Below are 23,344 nucleotides of genomic sequence, written 5' to 3' on the forward strand. Positions count from 1 at the left end.
CTCATTCTTGTGTCGGTCTACATAATAAACATCATAAAAAAAATATAATAAAAGTATGCTAAAACAAACAAAAATGGACAAACAAACAACAAAAGCCCAGACACTGAAGTAATGAAATTCTCTAGATAGATAGATAGATAGATAGATAGATAGATAGATAGATAGTTAGATAGAACTTTATTAATCCCAGAGGGAAAGTTGGTTATTACAGCAGCACAGTTACAATGAGAGCAAGAACAATAATTATGGTATCAGAAGTAATGAATATATTATATATATAGAATTAAATAGATTTGAAGATATGAAATAACAGTATGAAAGCAATAGATATCAAAATTACATGAGATTGAAGATGAAATGTGCAAGATAGTGGCATCAGAATTGTGCAGTAAGTACCAGTTAGTGATGGGAATTTCATCTCTTTTTAGGGAACCGGATCTTTTGGCTCAGCTCTTCATAAAGAGTCAGTCAAATGGCTCTTTGTTTTGCCACTTATTTCCAGTGGTAAAGAACAATGTTACCTACATTTTACATGACTATGTACAAAAGAGTGCAAAAAAAGCTCAAAAATAGTGTCGCTGGGGCCAATTGTTTTCATGTTTGCCTTGTAATATCTCACTGATTGCACTCACACATTCAATTGTATCAATAAATTCTTTTTATTTAAACACTTCCACTGAAATAACGACTGGCACAGTGGAGAGCTGTTGTACAGTGTGATCACAGTTGGCACGAATGAGCTCCTGTACCGATCTTTGTTGGAGTGGAGCTGGATGAGTCTGTTGCTAAAGGTGCTCCTCTGTCTGACCATCAGTCCCCTGATGCTGCTTCCCCAGCAGACTGCTGCAAAGAAGATAGCACCAGCAACAACAGACTGGTAGAAGATCTCCACCAACTTGCTGCACACATTAAAGGACCTGAGTCGTCTCAGAAAGCATCAGTGTAGGAGTCAACCAGCTCAACGTCCTGACCCATGATGGTGACAGGGCAGATTGTGGGCCTCTTCCTTCTGAAGTCCACCACCATCTCCTTGGTTTTGGTCACATTGATGATCAAGTGGTTCCTTTTACACCACCCAACAAATCTGTCAACAAGGTCTCTGTATTGTCCTTCCTGTTCGTCTTTGATGCACCCAACCACCACTGAGTCGTAAGAAAATTTCCGAAGGTGACAGTGGTCAGACCTGTACTGGACGTCAGTGGTGTACAGGGTGAAAAGGAAGGGGGAGAGCACAGTTCCCTGTGGAGCACCGATGTTGCTGACCAGACGATCAGACTGGCAGGTTCCAGTTCTCACATACTGGGGTCTAGCAGACAGGTAGTCCAGGACCCAGTGGATCATGGGCTTATCCACCATCATCTTAATCAGTTTTTCAAAGCCCATTTATTTCAGGTAAGAAGAGTCTGAGGGGTAGTTGGACTGGCGCCAGGGGGAGTGGCCTCCTGACCTGTCATGAGATGATCACAGACTGCTGGACCTGTAGGAGGAGCCAAGACACAAAATGGCAGTGAGATATCAATACCCCAGCTGAACTACACTCTGGTCTACACCAGATTTTTACAAATAAGCTGACAACAGCACTTCCCACCGACATAAAAGATGTACAAAACAAGACATGACATACAAGAACTGGAATTTAAAAACCTGAAGTACTAACAAACCTTTTTTTGAGGGTCTCTCTGACTATGACTGTTGGGGAGTGGGACGCCGGTGCTGCTGCTGGGAAAAGTGAATATATAAAACTGTGAATATATACAACATACTCTGGCCAACATATACAGTATTCCAGCAAATCAATGCACCGGTCAGACTCAAAGCTTTGCAATCCGACAGGCCTACTAGAAAATGATCTTAAATGAAGCTGATGAGCAGAGTGTGGATAAGACAGCAAAGCGAAGCTGAGAATTTCTATGGGCCAGTGTGAAGTGTATTACGAAGTGTGACAGCAGCTGCAGCGTGTGAAGGCAAACTGCTCTACAGACGCTCTACCTGGCTCAGGTTGAGAGGCTGAGACTTGGTGGACGCGGCTCTGTCTCTCAGCGTCGGGCAGGGCTGCTCTGGCAGGGGGCACAACCGAAGTCTTCTTGGACCGCCCGGAGGCCGCGGCGCTCGACTCTATATGGGGATGTGAGACATTGATCAATGGCACGGCAGAGGCCTGTCGACAGAGCCGGAGGGATGGGAGAGGCAGAGCACTTGGGACGAGGACTCACCTGGTGCCCTGCCCTCTCAGGGCAGGGCCTTCGCCGAGGCCATGGCCATGGCCAGCGACTTGGTGACGTTGTCCATAAAGGTGAGCAGGTGCCTGGGGCTGAGCAGGCTGCAGGTGGACGAGTCAGAGTCCCGCACGGTCCCACAGCTGATGTCATCCACCCGCTGGTTCACGCTGCAACTGGGGGGGGGGGCGTTTAAAAACCACAAGGTGACCAAGCAGAAGGGTGACCGATATGAAGGAACTCATCAAAGGAATTTGCAGCAAACACCGAGCTCAGAGGCTCAGGAGGCGGAGCAACGGAGTTTGCAGGGAGTGCACCTGGTGGGCAGGTTGGCGTCGTCCTCTGTGCCGCTGGAGATGATAATGATGCTGGGCATGTCCCAGATGATGATGGGCTGATATGGGTGCGTGGCAGAGGACACACACACACACACACACACACACACCCAACAAACAGGGCAAAATGTACTTAATGACAAAACCCTTCAAACATAGCTGAAAAACACAGTTCCGGTGAGTAATTTCTTATCTGAACGCCTGCAGTCATTTTATATGAGCTGTAGGTTTGGGGACACTGGTGCAACACACTACAAGCTTGTGCTGGCAGGCCCACCTGGCTGTGTTGGCCAATCTGGCTGTTGAAGGTGACTGGGAGGTTGGCGTCAGTACTGGCCGCGCCCCCGGCCCCGCCTCCACTGCCGAACAGGCCTCTGCTGCTGTTGAAGCCCGTGCACGTCCGCTTACAGATCTCCATGTTCTGAAAGCAGGACTTTACACTGCAAAGTGAGAGAGAGAGAGAGTGAGACAGACAAAGAGCCCTGCATAATGATCGACAAGCAAACCGTCCTGCGTGTGTCGGAGCTGGAACACAGCAGGACTGTGTGAGACGGAGGGACGGCCCTGTACACACTCACTGTGCACTGTGAGGGAGGTGGGGAAGGTGAGCCATGGTGACAAACGTGTGGCTGAGGGTCTCCATCGGCGTGATTCGGTGCTCTGCGTCCAGCGTCAGCATCTTTTTCAGCAGGTCCATGAACTCACGCCGGTCAGCCTTCTCCACTAGAATGTCTCTGCCTTCTAGACTGGGCATGTTGACCTGCATGGGAGACGAACCGGTAGGTTATATTATGCGCCAGCAGAGGGCGGCGATGTGCCTAAGATGCTGTTTCAGCAGCAAAATCGGCGTGCGTTTCTCTGCATTTCTAAGGCGCTGTTGCAACTTACATACACTTATTATGAGAGCACGAACCCTCAAACCCTTGAACTCAGAGCCAAGACCTTCTCTACATGCTCCACCAGCAGCTAGTGCTCTTTGTGCTCTTTGTTGCAGTGATGCAAAGCGTGCGATAAGGTGAACAAGAGCACAACTAACCTGCATCATGTCGTCGAGACAGTTGAAAATATATTTCCTGGTCTCTCTGGACTCGACGCCAAGCTCCACCTCATGCTCCAAAGGCGTCTGGGGAACATAGAAGCAGAAAAAAAATATTCAGGTGTACCGTCAGGTGCCATTACAATTCTCTTATGAAGCGAACACATGGCACACGAAGGATGGGGGACCTTGAGTCTCCACAGATGGTAGCTGGAGCCAGAGCCCCTGTGGAAGTAGCATCCGGTCTTGGTTCCCGCGCTCAGGAGGTTCTCTGGTGGAAGGCCCTGCGTCTGGGAGATGTACCGGATCTGCGGCGACAGCACACAGGAGGTATGATTTTATGGTATGATGGGATGACTTTATTTTACGTTCATATATGGATCCTGAAGACGAGCTAGCAAAGACAACTACTCTAAAAATCCGAACCCTACATGTCACTACGGCCACAAAGCCGTAAGGGCCTCGCATTCCTAAAACACCTTGCACCAGTCAACCCTGTTGTACTGGGAACTTCACCTGGACCCAGCTTAGAATTCCACTGTCATAAAACCAGAGATTTTCTTCCACTGCAAGACAATATTTCTAGCACTACTGTAAACAGCTCTTATTAGATTACCAATTACAGCCAGAAAACACATCTCAGACCTAAAGAGCCCAAAGATCACATTTGAGTTCATTGTTTTGTTGGTTCCCCAAAAATCATTCATAGTCTCTTCCTTGCCAGTCATCAGGGACCAGCTAACAAGCTGCATAGTTTAAGGGTGTCCATCACCGTTAGCAACACCACTCTTCTCCCAAACAAGATTTACATCTTTATTACACAGCGAGGAAGTTCTGGAAAGGAGGTGGGAAAGCAGACTCTGAATCAGCGCTGTTCTTTGATGCTTCGTGAATAAGGACAGCGTGAGAAAGGCGAGGTTCTGGTCCGAGGCCCGTGGGCTGACCTGATCATATTCAGATGCTCCAGGATACAGGGGCCAGCCCAGGAAGAGCTCGGCGATGACACAGCCCAGGGACCACATATCAATGGCCTCGCAGAAAGGGAGACCCAGGATGATCTCGGGCGATCTGGACCAAAAACACAAAAACGTCCATCATAACGTCTAGCATGATACTCTAGTTTGTTGTGATTCAAAGGTACTCACTTTAACACAGAGTGATGAATTAATTAGTGAAAATGTAAAAGCTTTAAGCTTTAAATTGGTAGCGCAATACTGGCCTGTGCATTACCCATCTACTACAGTAGAGTAACCTGAGTGGAGCCAAGTTCACCAACACACTGGCACTACATACTGATGTGTTGTTCTCCACTACGTAAATACAGAACAACACTGCCATGGTGTAACTACAATGGAGCAGTACACTTACCCTATACTGATATTACCAAAGCCCGAAGCATAAAACCAACCAAAAATAACATTTTTATATGTGCTGAGAGCATCTTAACTTCTCAGGCACTGAATATATTAGGATATTCATTGGTGTTTGGATAAATTACACACATACATGATCCAGTTAAAAATACATCACTTATAAATCAAACGGCAATCAAACGTGTTGCAGTTCATCGTAAGGCTTATCACGATTTTACTGAATAGCCGTGTCACCACAGCCGTCCGCAACGGGCAGTTCAACTCTCAAGCACACTCGAGAGGAACCAATTCCCGCTACCATGCGTCTGTTTCCAACGCCCCTCAGGCTGCATCACTCACCGGTAGTATCTGGTCTGTAGGTAGGAGGAGCACACGGCGTCGGAGACGTGGGTGGCAGAGCCGAAGTCGATAACCTTAATGCGGTACGGCTGCCTGACGGGGTCCACCAGCATGATGTTGTCGGGCTTGAGGTCGGTGTGGATCAGGCCCAGACTCTTTAGCTTCAAGAGCGCGGTGGCCAGCTGCTGTAAAATGGGCCGGATGTACTTCAGCGGCAGCGGGCTGAACTCACTGTGCTTCAGGAAGTCGTACAGGCTCTGCCCCAGCATCTCAAAGACCAGGCATATGTGGTTCCTGTGCTGGAAGCACTCGTACCAGCGCACAATGTTGAACTCGTCTGCGTTCTCCGTGCTCAGACGGCTCAGGATGCTCATCTGAGCAGATGGGGGAAGATGGGACAGGCGTTAATTCACGTGGGCACAGCGTTCAAGGGCTAATATGTTACGTAACCTCAATAACATCAACCCATTTACTGCATGGCTCCCTTCAGACATTTACTTTTGCTATATTTGACAGATGCTCTTTTACAGAGGGAAATTACCCCTGATTACAAACTGCACAGTCTTAGTCAATATCAGCCTATTACATCTTATTAGAGCAGGAACAAAGCAACATCAGAATCAGGGCTACAACTGATTCTCAAAACCTCAGTTAAATCAGGCACAATTTTCCCACCTCGATCTGGCCCTGGCGGGCAAAGTAAGGGTGATCTTTTAAGATCTTGATGGCGACTGTTTCATTGGTGCCGAGCTTCCAGCACTTGGCCACCTGGCCAAAAGCCCCACAGCCCAGGAACTCCAGCACCTCGTATCTGTTGGAGACAGAGCAGAGGACCTCGTGCTGCTCTAGATGGTAGTCGATGGTGGTGGAAGCCTCGCCCCAGGCCATGCGGTTGGAAAGCCCAGGGGCGGAGAGCTCCTCCAGGGTCAGCACACTGTCGCTGCTGTCTGCCTCTCTGTTCTTCCTCTTGAGTCCACCGCGCTTCCGGTAGGCGTTGCCACTCTGCGAGGCCAACGCTACGTCTACACCCTGCCGGCTAGGCGAAGATGAAGAGGAGGACGAAGACCACAAAGAGGAGGATGAAGGCCACCAAGAGGAGGACGAAGACCACGAAGGTCTTGAGATGCTGCTGGTGATGTTGGCAGCACAGAACCCAGTCTGCCTGTGCTCGGCTCCAGAGGAGGGAGAGACCACGGCAGCTGAGTTATAGTTAGGGTTGAATGTTGAATCCGCGGGAGAGGGCGCCCCCGTATGGTCAGGGCACTGCAGGTAGTAGCTGCTCTCACCCGCCTGACCGCTCACATCCCGGGATAAAACTTGGAGCTGGGAGGTCAAACCTTTAGATGATAACCTTCTCCTCTTAGGCTGACCTCGACCGGCCATTTTTGTCAAATCTACTTCGTTTCGACAGGTACTTTACAAAAAAATCCAATTAGGGGTTATATATAACTTTAAAACTAAAACACTGGTAGATAACGGTTAAACGAACAATCTGAAATCGTATTTAGCTCGTATGGTAAGCTAACTTTATAACAATCTTTCCGAAGAAATATCTGTAGAATACAAGACGGAATTCATTGGGAATCAAACATAAATATTGTTGTGTTTCTGACAACGCGTAATATAAACGCGGTTTCCAGGAAATATCCTTTACAATTCTACGGATTCTTCGTGACGGTAACACGCACCACAACGCGCTTTGCAGCGCTGCTTTATTAGCATATAGGATCAAATATAAGGTCGTAATGTTTGAGTTCAAAACAATACACAAAACAACAGCAATGTTGTAAATGTGCGTGTTTGGGTAGCCAGCTATAGTTTTGCTTTTTCTCCAATTAGCTAGCTAGTTATTACCTAGTCCCCCCCTCCCAAACGATCACATTATCAGTACCCAAAGCAGTACAATGACCTAGTCATTTCAAATAGGATACCCAAATAATGAATCCAGATTCTGAAATCAGACATTACAAATAAACCATATATTATTTATTTAACGATATGATATTCTTTGAATATTTGCATGCACATGGGAGTTGTGTTGGATAACTGTAATACAATACTAAACGTTATGAACGGGCTGAAAAATCAAAACGCATAAAGGTACACAAAAGGTAACACACATATCTATATAACCCAGCGAGACCGTGTTTGGTAATACGATTGTTGACTTATTCATATATAATTAAGATATATGCTAGTTTGGTTAGGATTGGCAAATATTTTATTTAATGGCAGTTTCTTTTCAAAACCCACAATCTTAACGTCTTCATGCGCTCTCGAGTTTCCCATTGGAATTACAAGAGGATGGTATTTCTTATTGTCGTGGAAATTTCCTGAAAATAGATGAGGACCCAGACGTGGTTAAAAGAGAGATTTATTACAAAAGTAAAAAAGCAAGAGAGTCTCGTATATAACAGGAACTCTGAGGAGAGAGGCCAGTCCGATCTCCTTTACTCCGTTATCACATGTTCACAGTACATTTGGACACACTGAGAAACTGAGGGGGGAGAATGCACTGTAGACAGTGTTCGTCTCACGTGTGTATACGGAGCTTTCCTGTTTTTAGCGGAATCACAATAATCTAGGAAACCTGATCCAGTAGAAATTTCCTTAACATGAATATTTTATAAGACAACTGATTTTTTCCTGCATTATTACACTCTGGGTTGGCAAAGAGTTATAGTTGATTAGTGTCTGTCTGCATTGAGAGTTTTAACAGAGAAGCACATATGAGGGCAGGGCTGGACTGGGACAAAAAATTGGCCCTGGCATTTTTGGTTTAGACGGGCCCCTCATAATTAGCGGAGCACAACCGACTTGTAATTTATGTATGTGGGGTACGACGTAGAAAACTAATTTTTAAATTACTGGTTAAAGTCATTGGATTCAATCTTAGCATTATTATATCACAATCACTTTTATGATTTTTATTGAAATCATCTCTGATATGTATTTTCTGAATATCTCTGATCATGGGTGTGGTAGTGGGGGGAAAAGTGGACCTGACTAACCAGGGCCCGAGTAGGGAGAGGAGCCCATTTTGCTCATGTGCCTCGTTTACTGGCATTTATAAGGGCCCACTGACATTGAGAGTGTATAGGGCCCAGAATTTGCTGCAACGATCCTGTCTCTGATAAAACAGCTCAATTCTAATTCTTCAGGTTAAAGGTGCTCCCTCCTTTAAACAGCTATAACATATATATGTATCTGGCTACAAACAAAGCTGCTTTATGAATTCATGCAACGCAAACATGTCTTAAAAGTATTTGATACTCTTATTCAGTGTGCGCATATTTTTTTACACTTACTGTAGTCATGCTTAAATTGCAAAGCTTTTATTTATCATTTATACATATTAAAATATTAGCATACACTGTAAAAAGTGGGACTGGGGTTAATTAATGTTTACTAAATAATTAAAAGTTACCAATACATAATAAATAAGGAGTTGTAGTTAAAAATCAAATTGAGTCTAATTCAACAAATGTAATGTGTTTATTAATTGTATTTTACACAATTTTGCTTTAATAAAATTAACTGTGACACATTGAGTATACTTTACTTAAATTTTATTGGTTAGGCCTACTTCAAGGATACAGAAAATTGATAGATTTTACTCATTAGGTGGTTGTTGTTTTCAATTAGCTTACACTTCCACCCACTTTTCACCTCATGGACTCCAGACACCACGTTTTGAGCTGCTGTCCCCCAACTTTTTGTACTCCAGCTAAAAACGGTAAGACCTTTTTAAAATATAACATTAATTAATGTTATAGCTCTGCTGTAAGTCAAAGACTTCACTTCATAGTTTTATTTATATCTTAGAAGAATGACATGCTAAAATGGTGGTCAGCTCACATTTTCACTTACTCTAGCAGCCCTGCTAGCCTCTGATAGATAAGACATGGAAGTCTTTGCTAGTTCCCAAACAAACTATCTAGTTTTCTTTAGCTGCTAACACCAGCTGGCTAAAGTTGAGCAGAGTCTGTTTGATAGACTTCATATAAGCTCTCTTTTAGCACTAGCAGGCTAGGAGAGCCATATAGTGTACAGCTATCATTATTATCTGTTTATAATAAGATGAGTATTAAGAAGTGGTGGGCCGTTAACGCCGATAAAGGCCGACATTATCGGCGTTAATGGCGTTAACGGCCCACCACTAGTATTAAGTATTACATTTTATTCTATATTATAAAGATATTATAATTTTCTCTGTAGCATTGACTGGTTTTGTAAATACCCAAGTAATTTTTTTGCCTTTACACTAATGGTGTTGGTGTTAATAGTGTGGGGCTTGCAGGATGTGGGGTTCCTGTGGGGCTGCAGGATCTGGTAAAACCATACGTGGTGACAGATCTGGTGATCCTGTGTTAAACCATACGTGGTGACAGATGGTGGTCTTTCCCTGGAGGTCACAATGCCCAGTGGGGCTAAGTGTGTCTCAAGAGGTTACCATAGAAATGGGGTAAAACTGACCATTTGTATTTTGGTTATTGGTGTGTTTACTTGGCTTTTTAAGACTCATTTTGCAGAATGTTTTATAGTGGGAAAGGTGGCGTCTTTAGTATAGTCTCTCAGATGAAGGGTTACCTAGGTAGAAGTGGGTCAGCCAGTCACATGATGGCCACTTCTACTTTTAAACATAGGTACTTGTGGTATTTTACAAATCTGTGAACTGACAGAGCATGTTCTAGCCCTTAACTGCTGTCAAATGTGACATGTTTGTGTACAATTGTGAATGCTGATATGTGTTTGTGTGTGTGTGTTGCAGTTTAAGCTGTTGATGGAACATCTTGATCCTGATGAAGAGGAGGAGGTAGGGGAGAACGCTGCTGCCGTTCGGAACAAAGCCATCTCCGCCCTGCTGGAGGGGACAGGTGGAGCAAAACTACACAACCACCACCAAGCCCAGATGGACGAGTACGACAGTGAGGGGGACGAGAGGACAGCAGGAGTAAGGACACGCACACATTATTTAACTGATGCCAAAAAAAGGACTGATGTTTGTCTTTACACATGATATACTTATGGTGTTCTGGACTGAGGTTTCACATTAGTGTGTTCTGGACAGGTTCTGGACTGAGGTTTCACATTAGTGTGTTCTGGACAGGTTCTGGACTGAGGTTTCACATTAGTGTGTTCTGGACATGTTATGGACTGAGGTTTCACATTAGTGTGTTCTGGACAGGTTATGGACTGAGGTTTATCTTTATTGTCACAGCGCAAATAAGAGAGATTTCTCACAGGTGGGTTACTGTGCGCTTGCGCCCCCTGCAGGTGTCTGGGCGTGGGAGGAAGGCGGGGGAGAGTGCGGACGCCGTGCTGGCTAACATGAGCCTGTCCGTGAGCGCTCTGGACATCGTGGCCCTGCACTGCCCACAGTACCGGAACAGACCGCAGCTGGGCCGCGTGCTGGAGCGCACGGCGGACGGCTACAGCGTGCGCTGGATGGCTGGGTCTTTCTCCAGCGCCTGGAGCGAAGCTCGCCGTAAGGAGGGACGCAAGCTGGTGCCCTGGGTGGAGACCGTCCGCCTCACCGACATCATCTACAGAAAGATCACGCTGACCACCGCCAACAAACTTAGCCATAAACTGGCTCAGACGCTGAGAGCTCTGTATGCCAGCAAGGACCGGAACCCCAGCTAATCTCACACATGGACATGCACACACACACACACTCTTCACACACAACAGCTTTACCGTCAGCCAAATGTGAACACACACTCACAATTCCTCATCTCCCCATTTGAGACCCTTCTGATCAGTTACACTACAGGCTTGCAGTGCGTGTGTGTGTGTGTGTGTGTGTTGTCATAACACGCCACTGAGGTGTTTTGAGAAACATTTGTATGGGTGCTGCTCCTCTATTCCTGTATCAAATTTTAACAGAAAATATTGTTTAAAAGAAATTTAAATATTTACTGAATGGTGAAGAAAATTAGTTTGTTCATGTTTTAAAAAATTCTTTTTTTTCTTTCTTAGTGCCAGATGGCTTTCTATAGCTTGGCTCTTCTCTATGGAGCTGCTGTTGATTTTTGTATGATAACAGAGCGTGGCTATAATTTATTGTGTAAAGCATGCAGTATAAGGCCACGCGTTTGCTAGAGCAGCCACCCCAGCTCTGGCTGACCCATGGGCCTCTTATGGAACACGTACTGCAATACATTTTGTACCTCTCTTTATATTCATGTCTCATTCTTGTGTCGGTCTACATAATAAACATCATAAAAAAAATATAATAAAAGTATGCTAAAACAAACAAAAATGGACAAACAAACAACAAAAGCCCAGACACTGAAGTAATGAAATTCTCTAGATAGATAGATAGATAGATAGATAGATAGATAGATAGTTAGATAGAACTTTATTAATCCCAGAGGGAAAGTTGGTTATTACAGCAGCACAGTTACAATGAGAGCAAGAACAATAATTATGGTATCAGAAGTAATGAATATATTATATATATAGAATTAAATAGATTTGAAGATATGAAATAACAGTATGAAAGCAATAGATATCAAAATTACATGAGATTGAAGATGAAATGTGCAAGATAGTGGCATCAGAATTGTGCAGTAAGTACCAGTTAGTGATGGGAATTTCATCTCTTTTTAGGGAACCGGATCTTTTGGCTCAGCTCTTCATAAAGAGTCAGTCAAATGGCTCTTTGTTTTGCCACTTATTTCCAGTGGTAAAGAACAATGTTACCTACATTTTACATGACTATGTACAAAAGAGTGCAAAAAAAGCTCAAAAATAGTGTCGCTGGGGCCAATTGTTTTCATGTTTGCCTTGTAATATCTCACTGATTGCACTCACACATTCAATTGTATCAATAAATTCTTTTTATTTAAACACTTCCACTGAAATAACGACTGGCACAGTGGAGAGCTGTTGTACAGTGTGATCACAGTTGGCACGAATGAGCTCCTGTACCGATCTTTGTTGGAGTGGAGCTGGATGAGTCTGTTGCTAAAGGTGCTCCTCTGTCTGACCATCAGTCCCCTGATGCTGCTTCCCCAGCAGACTGCTGCAAAGAAGATAGCACCAGCAACAACAGACTGGTAGAAGATCTCCACCAACTTGCTGCACACATTAAAGGACCTGAGTCGTCTCAGAAAGCATCAGTGTAGGAGTCAACCAGCTCAACGTCCTGACCCATGATGGTGACAGGGCAGATTGTGGGCCTCTTCCTTCTGAAGTCCACCACCATCTCCTTGGTTTTGGTCACATTGATGATCAAGTGGTTCCTTTTACACCACCCAACAAATCTGTCAACAAGGTCTCTGTATTGTCCTTCCTGTTCGTCTTTGATGCACCCAACCACCACTGAGTCGTAAGAAAATTTCCGAAGGTGACAGTGGTCAGACCTGTACTGGACGTCAGTGGTGTACAGGGTGAAAAGGAAGGGGGAGAGCACAGTTCCCTGTGGAGCACCGATGTTGCTGACCAGACGATCAGACTGGCAGGTTCCAGTTCTCACATACTGGGGTCTAGCAGACAGGTAGTCCAGGACCCAGTGGATCATGGGCTTATCCACCATCATCTTAATCAGTTTTTCAAAGCCCATTTATTTCAGGTAAGAAGAGTCTGAGGGGTAGTTGGACTGGCGCCAGGGGGAGTGGCCTCCTGACCTGTCATGAGATGATCACAGACTGCTGGACCTGTAGGAGGAGCCAAGACACAAAATGGCAGTGAGATATCAATACCCCAGCTGAACTACACTCTGGTCTACACCAGATTTTTACAAATAAGCTGACAACAGCACTTCCCACCGACATAAAAGATGTACAAAACAAGACATGACATACAAGAACTGGAATTTAAAAACCTGAAGTACTAACAAACCTTTTTTTGAGGGTCTCTCTGACTATGACTGTTGGGGAGTGGGACGCCGGTGCTGCTGCTGGGAAAAGTGAATATATAAAACTGTGAATATATACAACATACTCTGGCCAACATATACAGTATTCCAGCAAATCAATGCACCGGTCAGACTCAAAGCTTTGCAATCCGACAGGCCTACTAGAAAATGATCTTAAATGAAGCTGATGAGCAGAGTGTGGATAAGACAGCAAAGCGAAGCTGAGAATTTCTATGGGCCAGTGTGAAGTGTATTACGAAGTGTGACAGCAGCTGCAGCGTGTGAAGGCAAACTGCTCTACAGACGCTCTACCTGGCTCAGGTTGAGAGGCTGAGACTTGGTGGACGCGGCTCTGTCTCTCAGCGTCGGGCAGGGCTGCTCTGGCAGGGGGCACAACCGAAGTCTTCTTGGACCGCCCGGAGGCCGCGGCGCTCGACTCTATATGGGGATGTGAGACATTGATCAATGGCACGGCAGAGGCCTGTCGACAGAGCCGGAGGGATGGGAGAGGCAGAGCACTTGGGACGAGGACTCACCTGGTGCCCTGCCCTCTCAGGGCAGGGCCTTCGCCGAGGCCATGGCCATGGCCAGCGACTTGGTGACGTTGTCCATAAAGGTGAGCAGGTGCCTGGGGCTGAGCAGGCTGCAGGTGGACGAGTCAGAGTCCCGCACGGTCCCACAGCTGATGTCATCCACCCGCTGGTTCACGCTGCAACTGGGGGGGGGGGCGTTTAAAAACCACAAGGTGACCAAGCAGAAGGGTGACCGATATGAAGGAACTCATCAAAGGAATTTGCAGCAAACACCGAGCTCAGAGGCTCAGGAGGCGGAGCAACGGAGTTTGCAGGGAGTGCACCTGGTGGGCAGGTTGGCGTCGTCCTCTGTGCCGCTGGAGATGATAATGATGCTGGGCATGTCCCAGATGATGATGGGCTGATATGGGTGCGTGGCAGAGGACACACACACACACACACACACACACACCCAACAAACAGGGCAAAATGTACTTAATGACAAAACCCTTCAAACATAGCTGAAAAACACAGTTCCGGTGAGTAATTTCTTATCTGAACGCCTGCAGTCATTTTATATGAGCTGTAGGTTTGGGGACACTGGTGCAACACACTACAAGCTTGTGCTGGCAGGCCCACCTGGCTGTGTTGGCCAATCTGGCTGTTGAAGGTGACTGGGAGGTTGGCGTCAGTACTGGCCGCGCCCCCGGCCCCGCCTCCACTGCCGAACAGGCCTCTGCTGCTGTTGAAGCCCGTGCACGTCCGCTTACAGATCTCCATGTTCTGAAAGCAGGACTTTACACTGCAAAGTGAGAGAGAGAGAGAGTGAGACAGACAAAGAGCCCTGCATAATGATCGACAAGCAAACCGTCCTGCGTGTGTCGGAGCTGGAACACAGCAGGACTGTGTGAGACGGAGGGACGGCCCTGTACACACTCACTGTGCACTGTGAGGGAGGTGGGGAAGGTGAGCCATGGTGACAAACGTGTGGCTGAGGGTCTCCATCGGCGTGATTCGGTGCTCTGCGTCCAGCGTCAGCATCTTTTTCAGCAGGTCCATGAACTCACGCCGGTCAGCCTTCTCCACTAGAATGTCTCTGCCTTCTAGACTGGGCATGTTGACCTGCATGGGAGACGAACCGGTAGGTTATATTATGCGCCAGCAGAGGGCGACGATGTGCCTAAGATGCTGTTTCAGCAGCAAAATCGGCGTGCGTTTCTCTGCATTTCTAAGGCGCTGTTGCAACTTACATACACTTATTATGAGAGCACGAACCCTCAAACCCTTGAACTCAGAGCCAAGACCTTCTCTACATGCTCCACCAGCAGCTAGTGCTCTTTGTGCTCTTTGTTGCAGTGATGCAAAGCGTGCGATAAGGTGAACAAGAGCACAACTAACCTGCATCATGTCGTCGAGACAGTTGAAAATATATTTCCTGGTCTCTCTGGACTCGACGCCAAGCTCCACCTCATGCTCCAAAGGCGTCTGGGGAACATAGAAGCAGAAAAAAAATATTCAGGTGTACCGTCAGGTGCCATTACAATTCTCTTATGAAGCGAACACATGGCACACGAAGGATGGGGGACCTTGAGTCTCCACAGATGGTAGCTGGAGCCAGAGCCCCTGTGGAAGTAGCATCCGGTCTTGGTTCCCGCGCTCAGGAGGTTCTCTGGTGGAAGGCCCTGCGTCTGGGAGATGTACCGGATCTGCGGCGACAGCACACAGGAGGTATGATTTTATGGTATGATGGGATGACTTTATTTTACGTTCATATATGGATCCTGAAGACGAGCTAGCAAAGACAACTACTCTAAAAATCCGAACCCTACATGTCACTACGGCCACAAAGCCGTAAGGGCCTCGCATTCCTAAAACACCTTGCACCAGTCAACCCTGTTGTACTGGGAACTTCACCTGGACCCAGCTTAGAATTCCACTGTCATAAAACCAGAGATTTTCTTCCACTGCAAGACAATATTTCTAGCACTACTGTAAACAGCTCTTATTAGATTACCAATTACAGCCAGAAAACACATCTCAGACCTAAAGAGCCCAAAGATCACATTTGAGTTCATTGTTTTGTTGGTTCCCCAAAAATCATTCATAGTCTCTTCCTTGCCAGTCATCAGGGACCAGCTAACAAGCTGCATAGTTTAAGGGTGTCCATCACCGTTAGCAACACCACTCTTCTCCCAAACAAGATTTACATCTTTATTACACAGCGAGGAAGTTCTGGAAAGGAGGTGGGAAAGCAGACTCTGAATCAGCGCTGTTCTTTGATGCTTCGTGAATAAGGACAGCGTGAGAAAGGCGAGGTTCTGGTCCGAGGCCCGTGGGCTGACCTGATCATATTCAGATGCTCCAGGATACAGGGGCCAGCCCAGGAAGAGCTCGGCGATGACACAGCCCAGGGACCACATATCAATGGCCTCGCAGAAAGGGAGACCCAGGATGATCTCGGGCGATCTGGACCAAAAACACAAAAACGTCCATCATAACGTCTAGCATGATACTCTAGTTTGTTGTGATTCAAAGGTACTCACTTTAACACAGAGTGATGAATTAATTAGTGAAAATGTAAAAGCTTTAAGCTTTAAATTGGTAGCGCAATACTGGCCTGTGCATTACCCATCTACTACAGTAGAGTAACCTGAGTGGAGCCAAGTTCACCAACACACTGGCACTACATACTGATGTGTTGTTCTCCACTACGTAAATACAGAACAACACTGCCATGGTGTAACTACAATGGAGCAGTACACTTACCCTATACTGATATTACCAAAGCCCGAAGCATAAAACCAACCAAAAATAACATTTTTATATGTGCTGAGAGCATCTTAACTTCTCAGGCACTGAATATATTAGGATATTCATTGGTGTTTGGATAAATTACACACATACATGATCCAGTTAAAAATACATCACTTATAAATCAAACGGCAATCAAACGTGTTGCAGTTCATCGTAAGGCTTATCACGATTTTACTGAATAGCCGTGTCACCACAGCCGTCCGCAACGGGCAGTTCAACTCTCAAGCACACTCGAGAGGAACCAATTCCCGCTACCATGCGTCTGTTTCCAACGCCCCTCAGGCTGCATCACTCACCGGTAGTATCTGGTCTGTAGGTAGGAGGAGCACACGGCGTCGGAGACGTGGGTGGCAGAGCCGAAGTCGATAACCTTAATGCGGTACGGCTGCCTGACGGGGTCCACCAGCATGATGTTGTCGGGCTTGAGGTCGGTGTGGATCAGGCCCAGACTCTTTAGCTTCAAGAGCGCGGTGGCCAGCTGCTGTAAAATGGGCCGGATGTACTTCAGCGGCAGCGGGCTGAACTCACTGTGCTTCAGGAAGTCGTACAGGCTCTGCCCCAGCATCTCAAAGACCAGGCATATGTGGTTCCTGTGCTGGAAGCACTCGTACCAGCGCACAATGTTGAACTCGTCTGCGTTCTCCGTGCTCAGACGGCTCAGGATGCTCATCTGAGCAGATGGGGGAAGATGGGACAGGCGTTAATTCACGTGGGCACAGCGTTCAAGGGCTAATATGTTACGTAACCTCAATAACATCAACCCATTTACTGCATGGCTCCCTTCAGACATTTACTTTTGCTATATTTGACAGATGCTCTTTTACAGAGGGAAATTACCCCTGATTACAAACTGCACAGTCTTAGTCAATATCAGCCTATTACATCTTATTAGAGCAGGAACAAAGCAACATCAGAATCAGGGCTACAACTGATTCTCAAAACCTCAGTTAAATCAGGCACAATTTTCCCACCTCGATCTGGCCCTGGCGGGCAAAGTAAGGGTGATCTTTTAAGATCTTGATGGCGACTGTTTCATTGGTGCCGAGCTTCCAGCACTTGGCCACCTGGCCAAAAGCCCCACAGCCCAGGAACTCCAGCACCTCGTATCTGTTGGAGACAGAGCAGAGGACCTCGTGCTGCTCTAGATGGTAGTCGATGGTGGTGGAAGCCTCGCCCCAGGCCATGCGGTTGGAAAGCCCAGGGGCGGAGAGCTCCTCCAGGGTCAGCACACTGTCGCTGCTGTCTGCCTCTCTGTTCTTCCTCTTGAGTCCACCGCGCTTCCGGTAGGCGTTGCCACTCTGCGAGGCCAACGCTACGTCTACACCCTGCCGGCTAGGCGAAGATGAAGAGGAGGACGAAGACCACAAAGAGGAGGATGAAGGCCACCAAGAGGAGGACGAAGACCACGAAGGTCTTGAGATGCTGCTGGTGATGTTGGCAGCACAGAACCCAGTCTGCCTGTGCTCGGCTCCAGAGGAGGGAGAGACCACGGCAGCTGAGTTATAGTTAGGGTTGAATGTTGAATCCGCGGGAGAGGGCGCCCCCGTATGGTCAGGGCACTGCAGGTAGTAGCTGCTCTCACCCGCCTGACCGCTCACATCCCGGGATAAAACTTGGAGCTGGGAGGTCAAACCTTTAGATGATAACCTTCTCCTCTTAGGCTGACCTCGACCGGCCATTTTTGTCAAATCTACTTCGTTTCGACAGGTACTTTACAAAAAAATCCAATTAGGGGTTATATATAACTTTAAAACTAAAACACTGGTAGATAACGGTTAAACGAACAATCTGAAATCGTATTTAGCTCGTATGGTAAGCTAACTTTATAACAATCTTTCCGAAGAAATATCTGTAGAATACAAGACGGAATTCATTGGGAATCAAACATAAATATTGTTGTGTTTCTGACAACGCGTAATATAAACGCGGTTTCCAGGAAATATCCTTTACAATTCTACGGATTCTTCGTGACGGTAACACGCACCACAACGCGCTTTGCAGCGCTGCTTTATTAGCATATAGGATCAAATATAAGGTCGTAATGTTTGAGTTCAAAACAATACACAAAACAACAGCAATGTTGTAAATGTGCGTGTTTGGGTAGCCAGCTATAGTTTTGCTTTTTCTCCAATTAGCTAGCTAGTTATTACCTAGTCCCCCCCTCCCAAACGATCACATTATCAGTACCCAAAGCAGTACAATGACCTAGTCATTTCAAATAGGATACCCAAATAATGAATCCAGATTCTGAAATCAGACATTACAAATAAACCATATATTATTTATTTAACGATATGATATTCTTTGAATATTTGCATGCACATGGGAGTTGTGTTGGATAACTGTAATACAATACTAAACGTTATGAACGGGCTGAAAAATCAAAACGCATAAAGGTACACAAAAGGTAACACACATATCTATATAACCCAGCGAGACCGTGTTTGGTAATACGATTGTTGACTTATTCATATATAATTAAGATATATGCTAGTTTGGTTAGGATTGGCAAATATTTTATTTAATGGCAGTTTCTTTTCAAAACCCACAATCTTAACGTCTTCATGCGCTCTCGAGTTTCCCATTGGAATTACAAGAGGATGGTATTTCTTATTGTCGTGGAAATTTCCTGAAAATAGATGAGGACCCAGACGTGGTTAAAAGAGAGATTTATTACAAAAGTAAAAAAGCAAGAGAGTCTCGTATATAACAGGAACTCTGAGGAGAGAGGCCAGTCCGATCTCCTTTACTCCGTTATCACATGTTCACAGTACATTTGGACACACTGAGAAACTGAGGGGGGAGAATGCACTGTAGACAGTGTTCGTCTCACGTGTGTATACGGAGCTTTCCTGTTTTTAGCGGAATCACAATAATCTAGGAAACCTGATCCAGTAGAAATTTCCTTAACATGAATATTATATAAGACAACTGATTTTTTCCTGCATTATTACACTCTGGGTTGGCAAAGAGTTATAGTTGATTAGTGTGTGTCTGCATTGAGGGTTTTAACTCAGAGAAGCACATATGAGGGCAGGGCTGGACTGGGACAAAAAATTGGCCCTGGCATTTTTGGTTTAGACGGGCTCCTCATAATTAGCGGAGCACAACCGACTTGTAATTTATGTATGTGGGGTACGACGTAGAAAACTAAATTTTAAATTACTGGTTAAAGTCATTGGATTCAATCTTAGCATTATTATATCACAATCACTTTTATGATTTTTATTGAAATCATCTCTGATATGTATTTTCTGACACATTTTGCTCATGTGCCTCGTTTTCTGGCATTTATAAGGGCCCAGTGACATTGAGAGTGTATAGGGCCCAGAATTTGCTGCAACGATCCTGTCTCTGATAAAACAGCTCAATTCTAATTCTTCAGGTTAAAGGTGCTCCCTCCTTTAAACAGCTATAACATATATTTGTATCTGGCTACAAACAAAGCTGCTTTATGAATTCATGCAACGCAAACATGTCTTAAAAGCATTTGACACTCTTATTCAGTGTGGGCATATCTTTTTACACTTACTGTAGTCATGCTTAAATTGCAAAGCTTTTATTTATCATTTATACATTTTAAAATATTAGCATACACTGTAAAAAGTGGGACTGGGGTTAATTAATGTTTACTAAATAATTAAAAGTTACTAATACATAATAAATAAGGATACATGTAGTTAAAAATCAAATTGAGTCTAATTCAACAAATGTAATGTGTTTATTAATTGTATTTTACACAATTTTGCTTTAATAAAATTAACTGTGACACATTAGGCCTACTTCAAGGATACAGAAAATTGATAGATTTTACTCATTAGGTGGTTGTTGTTTTCAATTAGCTTACACTTCCACCCACTTTTCACCTCATGGACTCCAGACACCACGTTTTGAGCTGCTGTCCCCCAACTTTTTGTACTCCAGCTAAAAACGGTAAGACCTTTTTAAAATATAACATTAATTAATGTTATAGCTCTGCTGTAAGTCAAAGACTTCACTTCATAGTTTTATTTATATCTTAGAAGAATGACATGCTAAAATGGTGGTCAGCTCACATTTTCACTTACTCTAGCAGCCCTGCTAGCCTCTGATAGATAAGACATGGAAGTCTTTGCTAGTTCCCAAACAAACTATCTAGTTTTCTTTAGCTGCTAACACCAGCTGGCTAAAGTTGAGCAGAGTCTGTTTGATAGACTTCATATAAGCTCTCTTTTAGCACTAGCAGGCTAGGAGAGCCATATAGTGTACAGCTATCATTATTATCTGTTTATACTAAGATGAGTATTAAGAAGTGGTGGGCCGTTAACGCCGATAATGGCCGACATTATCGGCGTTAATGGCGTTAACGGCCCACCACTAGTATTAAGTATTACATTTTATTATATATTATAAAGATATTATAATTTTCTCTGTAGCATTGACTGGTTTTGTAAATACCCAAGTAATTTTTTTGCCTTTACACTAATGGTGTTAATAGTGTGGGGTTTGCAGGATGTGGGGTTCCTGTGGGGCTGCAGGATCTGGTAAAACCATACGTGGTGACAGATCTGGTGATCCTGCATTAAACCATACGTGGTGACAGATCTGGTGATCCTGCGTTAAACCATACGTGGTGACAGATCTGGTGATCCTGCGTTAAACCATACGTGGTGACAGATCTGGTGATCCTGCGTTAAACCGTACGTGGTGACAGATCTGGTGATCCTGCGTTAAACCATACATGGTGACAGATCTGGTGATCCTGCGTTAAACCATACGTGGTGACAGATCTGGTGATCCTGCGTTAAACCATACGTGGTGACAGATCTGGTGATCCTGCGTTAAACCATACGTGGTGACAGATCTGGTGATCCTGCGTTAAACCATACGTGGTGACAGATCTGGTGATCCTGCGTTAAACCATACGTGGTGACAGATGGTGGTCTTTCCCTGGAGGTCACAATGCCCAGTGGGGCTAAGTGTGTCTCAAGAGGTTACCATAGAAATGGGGTAAAACTGACCATTTGTATTTTGGTTATTGGTGTGTTTACTTGGCTTTTTAAGACTCATTTTGCAGAATGTTTTATAGTGGGAAAGGTGGCATCTTTAGTATAGTCTCTCAGATGAAGGGTTACCTAAGTAGAAGTGGGTCAGCCAGTCACATGATGGCCACTTCTACTTTTAAACATAGGTACTTGTGGTATTTTACAAATCTGTGAACTGACAGAGCATGTTCTAGCCCTTAACTGCTGTCAAATGTGACATGTTTGTGTACAATTGTGAATGCTGATATGTGTTTGTGTGTGTGTGTTGCAGTTTAAGCTGTTGATGGAACATCTCGATCCTGATGAAGAGGAGGAGGTAGGGGAGAACGCTGCTGCCGTTCGGAACAAAGCCATCTCCGCCCTGCTGGAGGGGACAGGTGGAGCAAAACTACACAACCACCACCAAGCCCAGATGGACGAGTACGACAGTGAGGGGGACGAGAGGACAGCAGGAGTAAGGACACGCACACATTATTTAACTGATGCCAAAAAAAGGACTGATGTTTGTCTTTACACATGATATACTTATGGTGTTCTGGACTGAGGTTTCACATTAGTGTGTTCTGGACAGGTTCTGGACTGAGGTTTCACATTAGTGTGTTCTGGACAGGTTCTGGACTGAGGTTTCACATTAGTGTGTTCTGGACATGTTATGGACTGAGGTTTCACATTAGTGTGTTCTGGACAGGTTATGGACTGAGGTTTATCTTTATTGTCACAGCGCAAATAAGAGAGATTTCTCACAGGTGGGTTACTGTGCGCTTGCGCCTCCTGCAGGTGTCTGGGCGTGGGAGGAAGGCGGGGGAGAGTGCGGACGCTGTGCTGGCTAACATGAGCCTGTCTGTGAGCGCTCTGGACATCGTGGCCCTGCACTGCCCACAGTACCGGAACAGACCGCAGCTGGGCCGCGTGCTGGAGCGCACGGCGGACGGCTACAGCGTGCGCTGGATGGCTGGGTCTTTCTCCAGCGCCTGGAGCGAAGCTCGCCGTAAGGAGGGACGCAAGCTGGTGCCCTGGGTGGAGACCGTCCGCCTCACCGACATCATCTACAGAAAGATCACGCTGACCACCGCCAACAAACTTAGCCATAAACTGGCTCAGACGCTGAGAGCTCTGTATGCCAGCAAGGACCGGAACCCCAGCTAATCTCACACATGGACATGCACACACACACACACTCTTCACACACAACAGCTTTACCGTCAGCCAAATGTGAACACACACTCACAATTCCTCATCTCCCCATTTGATACCCTTCTGATCAGTTACACTACAGGCTTGCCGTGCATGTGTGTGTGTGTGTGTGTGTGTGTGTGTGTGTGTGTGTGTGTGCGTGTGCGTGTGTGTGTGTGTGTGTGTGTGTGTTGTCATAACACTCCACTGAGGTGTTTTGAGAAACATTTGTATGGGTGCTGCTGTGCAGCCAGCTCCTCTATTCCTGTATCAAATTTTAACAGAAAATATTGTTTATATCTTTAAAAGAAATTTAAATATTTACTGAATGGTGAAGAAAATTAGTTTGTTCATGTTTAAAAAATTTTTTTTTCTTTCTTAGTGCCAGATGGCTTTCTATAGCTTGGCTCTTCTCTATGGAGCTGCTGTTGATTTTTGTATGATAACAGGGCGTGGCTATAATTTATTGTGTAAAGCATGCAGTATAAGGCCACGCGTTTGCTAGAGCAGCCACCCCAGCTCTGGCTGACCCAGGGGCCTCTGTTGGAACACGTACTGCAATACATTTTGTACCTCTCTTTATATTCATGTCTCATTCTTGTGTCGGTCTACATAATAAACATCATAAAAAATATATATAATAAAAGTATGCTAAAAC

General features: G+C 45.4%; 4 protein-coding genes across 11 annotated transcripts; 2 read left to right on the forward strand and 2 right to left on the reverse strand.

The window, feature by feature from the left end:
- Positions 1-335: 335 nt before the first annotated feature.
- On the reverse strand, positions 336-6,682 carry LOC143510130 (homeodomain-interacting protein kinase 2-like). 3 transcript variants are annotated; one of them, XM_076999168.1, is made up of 11 exons: positions 5,975-6,682; positions 5,300-5,673; positions 4,532-4,655; positions 3,776-3,895; positions 3,588-3,674; positions 3,130-3,311; positions 2,829-2,991; positions 2,534-2,610; positions 1,990-2,386; positions 1,662-1,719; positions 336-1,477 (listed from the first exon to the last, which is right to left on the reverse strand). In XM_076999168.1, exons 1-9 carry the CDS (start codon positions 6,680-6,682, stop codon positions 2,230-2,232), a joined length of 1,992 nt encoding a protein of 663 aa, XP_076855283.1. In that variant the 3' UTR covers positions 336-1,477; positions 1,662-1,719; positions 1,990-2,229. The 3 variants fall into 3 exon arrangements, with proteins under 3 accessions (XP_076855283.1, XP_076855282.1, XP_076855281.1); XM_076999167.1 differs by having other exon boundaries at positions 337-1,477; positions 1,662-1,716; positions 1,990-2,392; XM_076999166.1 differs by having other exon boundaries at positions 337-1,477; positions 1,990-2,392.
- Positions 6,574-11,428, forward strand: LOC143510131 (nipped-B-like protein A). 3 transcript variants are annotated; one of them, XM_076999170.1, is made up of 4 exons: positions 6,574-6,710; positions 8,983-9,035; positions 10,071-10,253; positions 10,577-11,427. In XM_076999170.1, the coding sequence occupies exons 3-4, from the start codon at positions 10,083-10,085 to the stop codon at positions 10,943-10,945; spliced, it is 540 nt and encodes a 179-aa protein (XP_076855285.1). In that variant the 5' UTR covers positions 6,574-6,710; positions 8,983-9,035; positions 10,071-10,082; the 3' UTR covers positions 10,946-11,427. The 3 variants fall into 3 exon arrangements, with proteins under 3 accessions (XP_076855285.1, XP_076855284.1, XP_076855286.1); XM_076999169.1 differs by having other exon boundaries at positions 6,592-6,710; positions 8,945-9,035; XM_076999171.1 differs by lacking the exon at positions 8,983-9,035 and having other exon boundaries at positions 6,599-6,710; positions 10,577-11,428.
- Positions 11,429-11,821: 393 nt separating this feature from the next.
- On the reverse strand, positions 11,822-18,168 carry LOC143510133 (homeodomain-interacting protein kinase 2-like). 2 transcript variants are annotated; one of them, XM_076999174.1, is made up of 11 exons: positions 17,461-18,168; positions 16,786-17,159; positions 16,018-16,141; positions 15,262-15,381; positions 15,074-15,160; positions 14,616-14,797; positions 14,315-14,477; positions 14,020-14,096; positions 13,476-13,872; positions 13,148-13,205; positions 11,822-12,963 (listed from the first exon to the last, which is right to left on the reverse strand). In XM_076999174.1, exons 1-9 carry the CDS (start codon positions 18,166-18,168, stop codon positions 13,716-13,718), a joined length of 1,992 nt encoding a protein of 663 aa, XP_076855289.1. In that variant the 3' UTR covers positions 11,822-12,963; positions 13,148-13,205; positions 13,476-13,715. The 2 variants fall into 2 exon arrangements, with proteins under 2 accessions (XP_076855289.1, XP_076855288.1); XM_076999173.1 differs by having other exon boundaries at positions 11,823-12,963; positions 13,476-13,878.
- LOC143510135 (nipped-B-like protein A) lies at positions 18,059-23,186 on the forward strand. 3 transcript variants are annotated; one of them, XM_076999176.1, is made up of 4 exons: positions 18,059-18,196; positions 20,370-20,422; positions 21,785-21,967; positions 22,291-23,186. In XM_076999176.1, exons 3-4 carry the CDS (start codon positions 21,797-21,799, stop codon positions 22,657-22,659), a joined length of 540 nt encoding a protein of 179 aa, XP_076855291.1. In that variant the 5' UTR covers positions 18,059-18,196; positions 20,370-20,422; positions 21,785-21,796; the 3' UTR covers positions 22,660-23,186. The 3 variants fall into 3 exon arrangements, with proteins under 3 accessions (XP_076855291.1, XP_076855290.1, XP_076855292.1); XM_076999175.1 differs by having other exon boundaries at positions 18,077-18,196; positions 20,332-20,422; XM_076999177.1 differs by lacking the exon at positions 20,370-20,422 and having other exon boundaries at positions 18,090-18,196.
- The last annotated feature ends 158 nt before the right edge of the window (positions 23,187-23,344 follow it).

Source organism: Brachyhypopomus gauderio, chromosome 3, assembly GCF_052324685.1.
Source record: "Brachyhypopomus gauderio isolate BG-103 chromosome 3, BGAUD_0.2, whole genome shotgun sequence".
In the NCBI taxonomy this organism is placed as follows: Eukaryota; Metazoa; Chordata; class Actinopteri; order Gymnotiformes; family Hypopomidae; genus Brachyhypopomus; species Brachyhypopomus gauderio.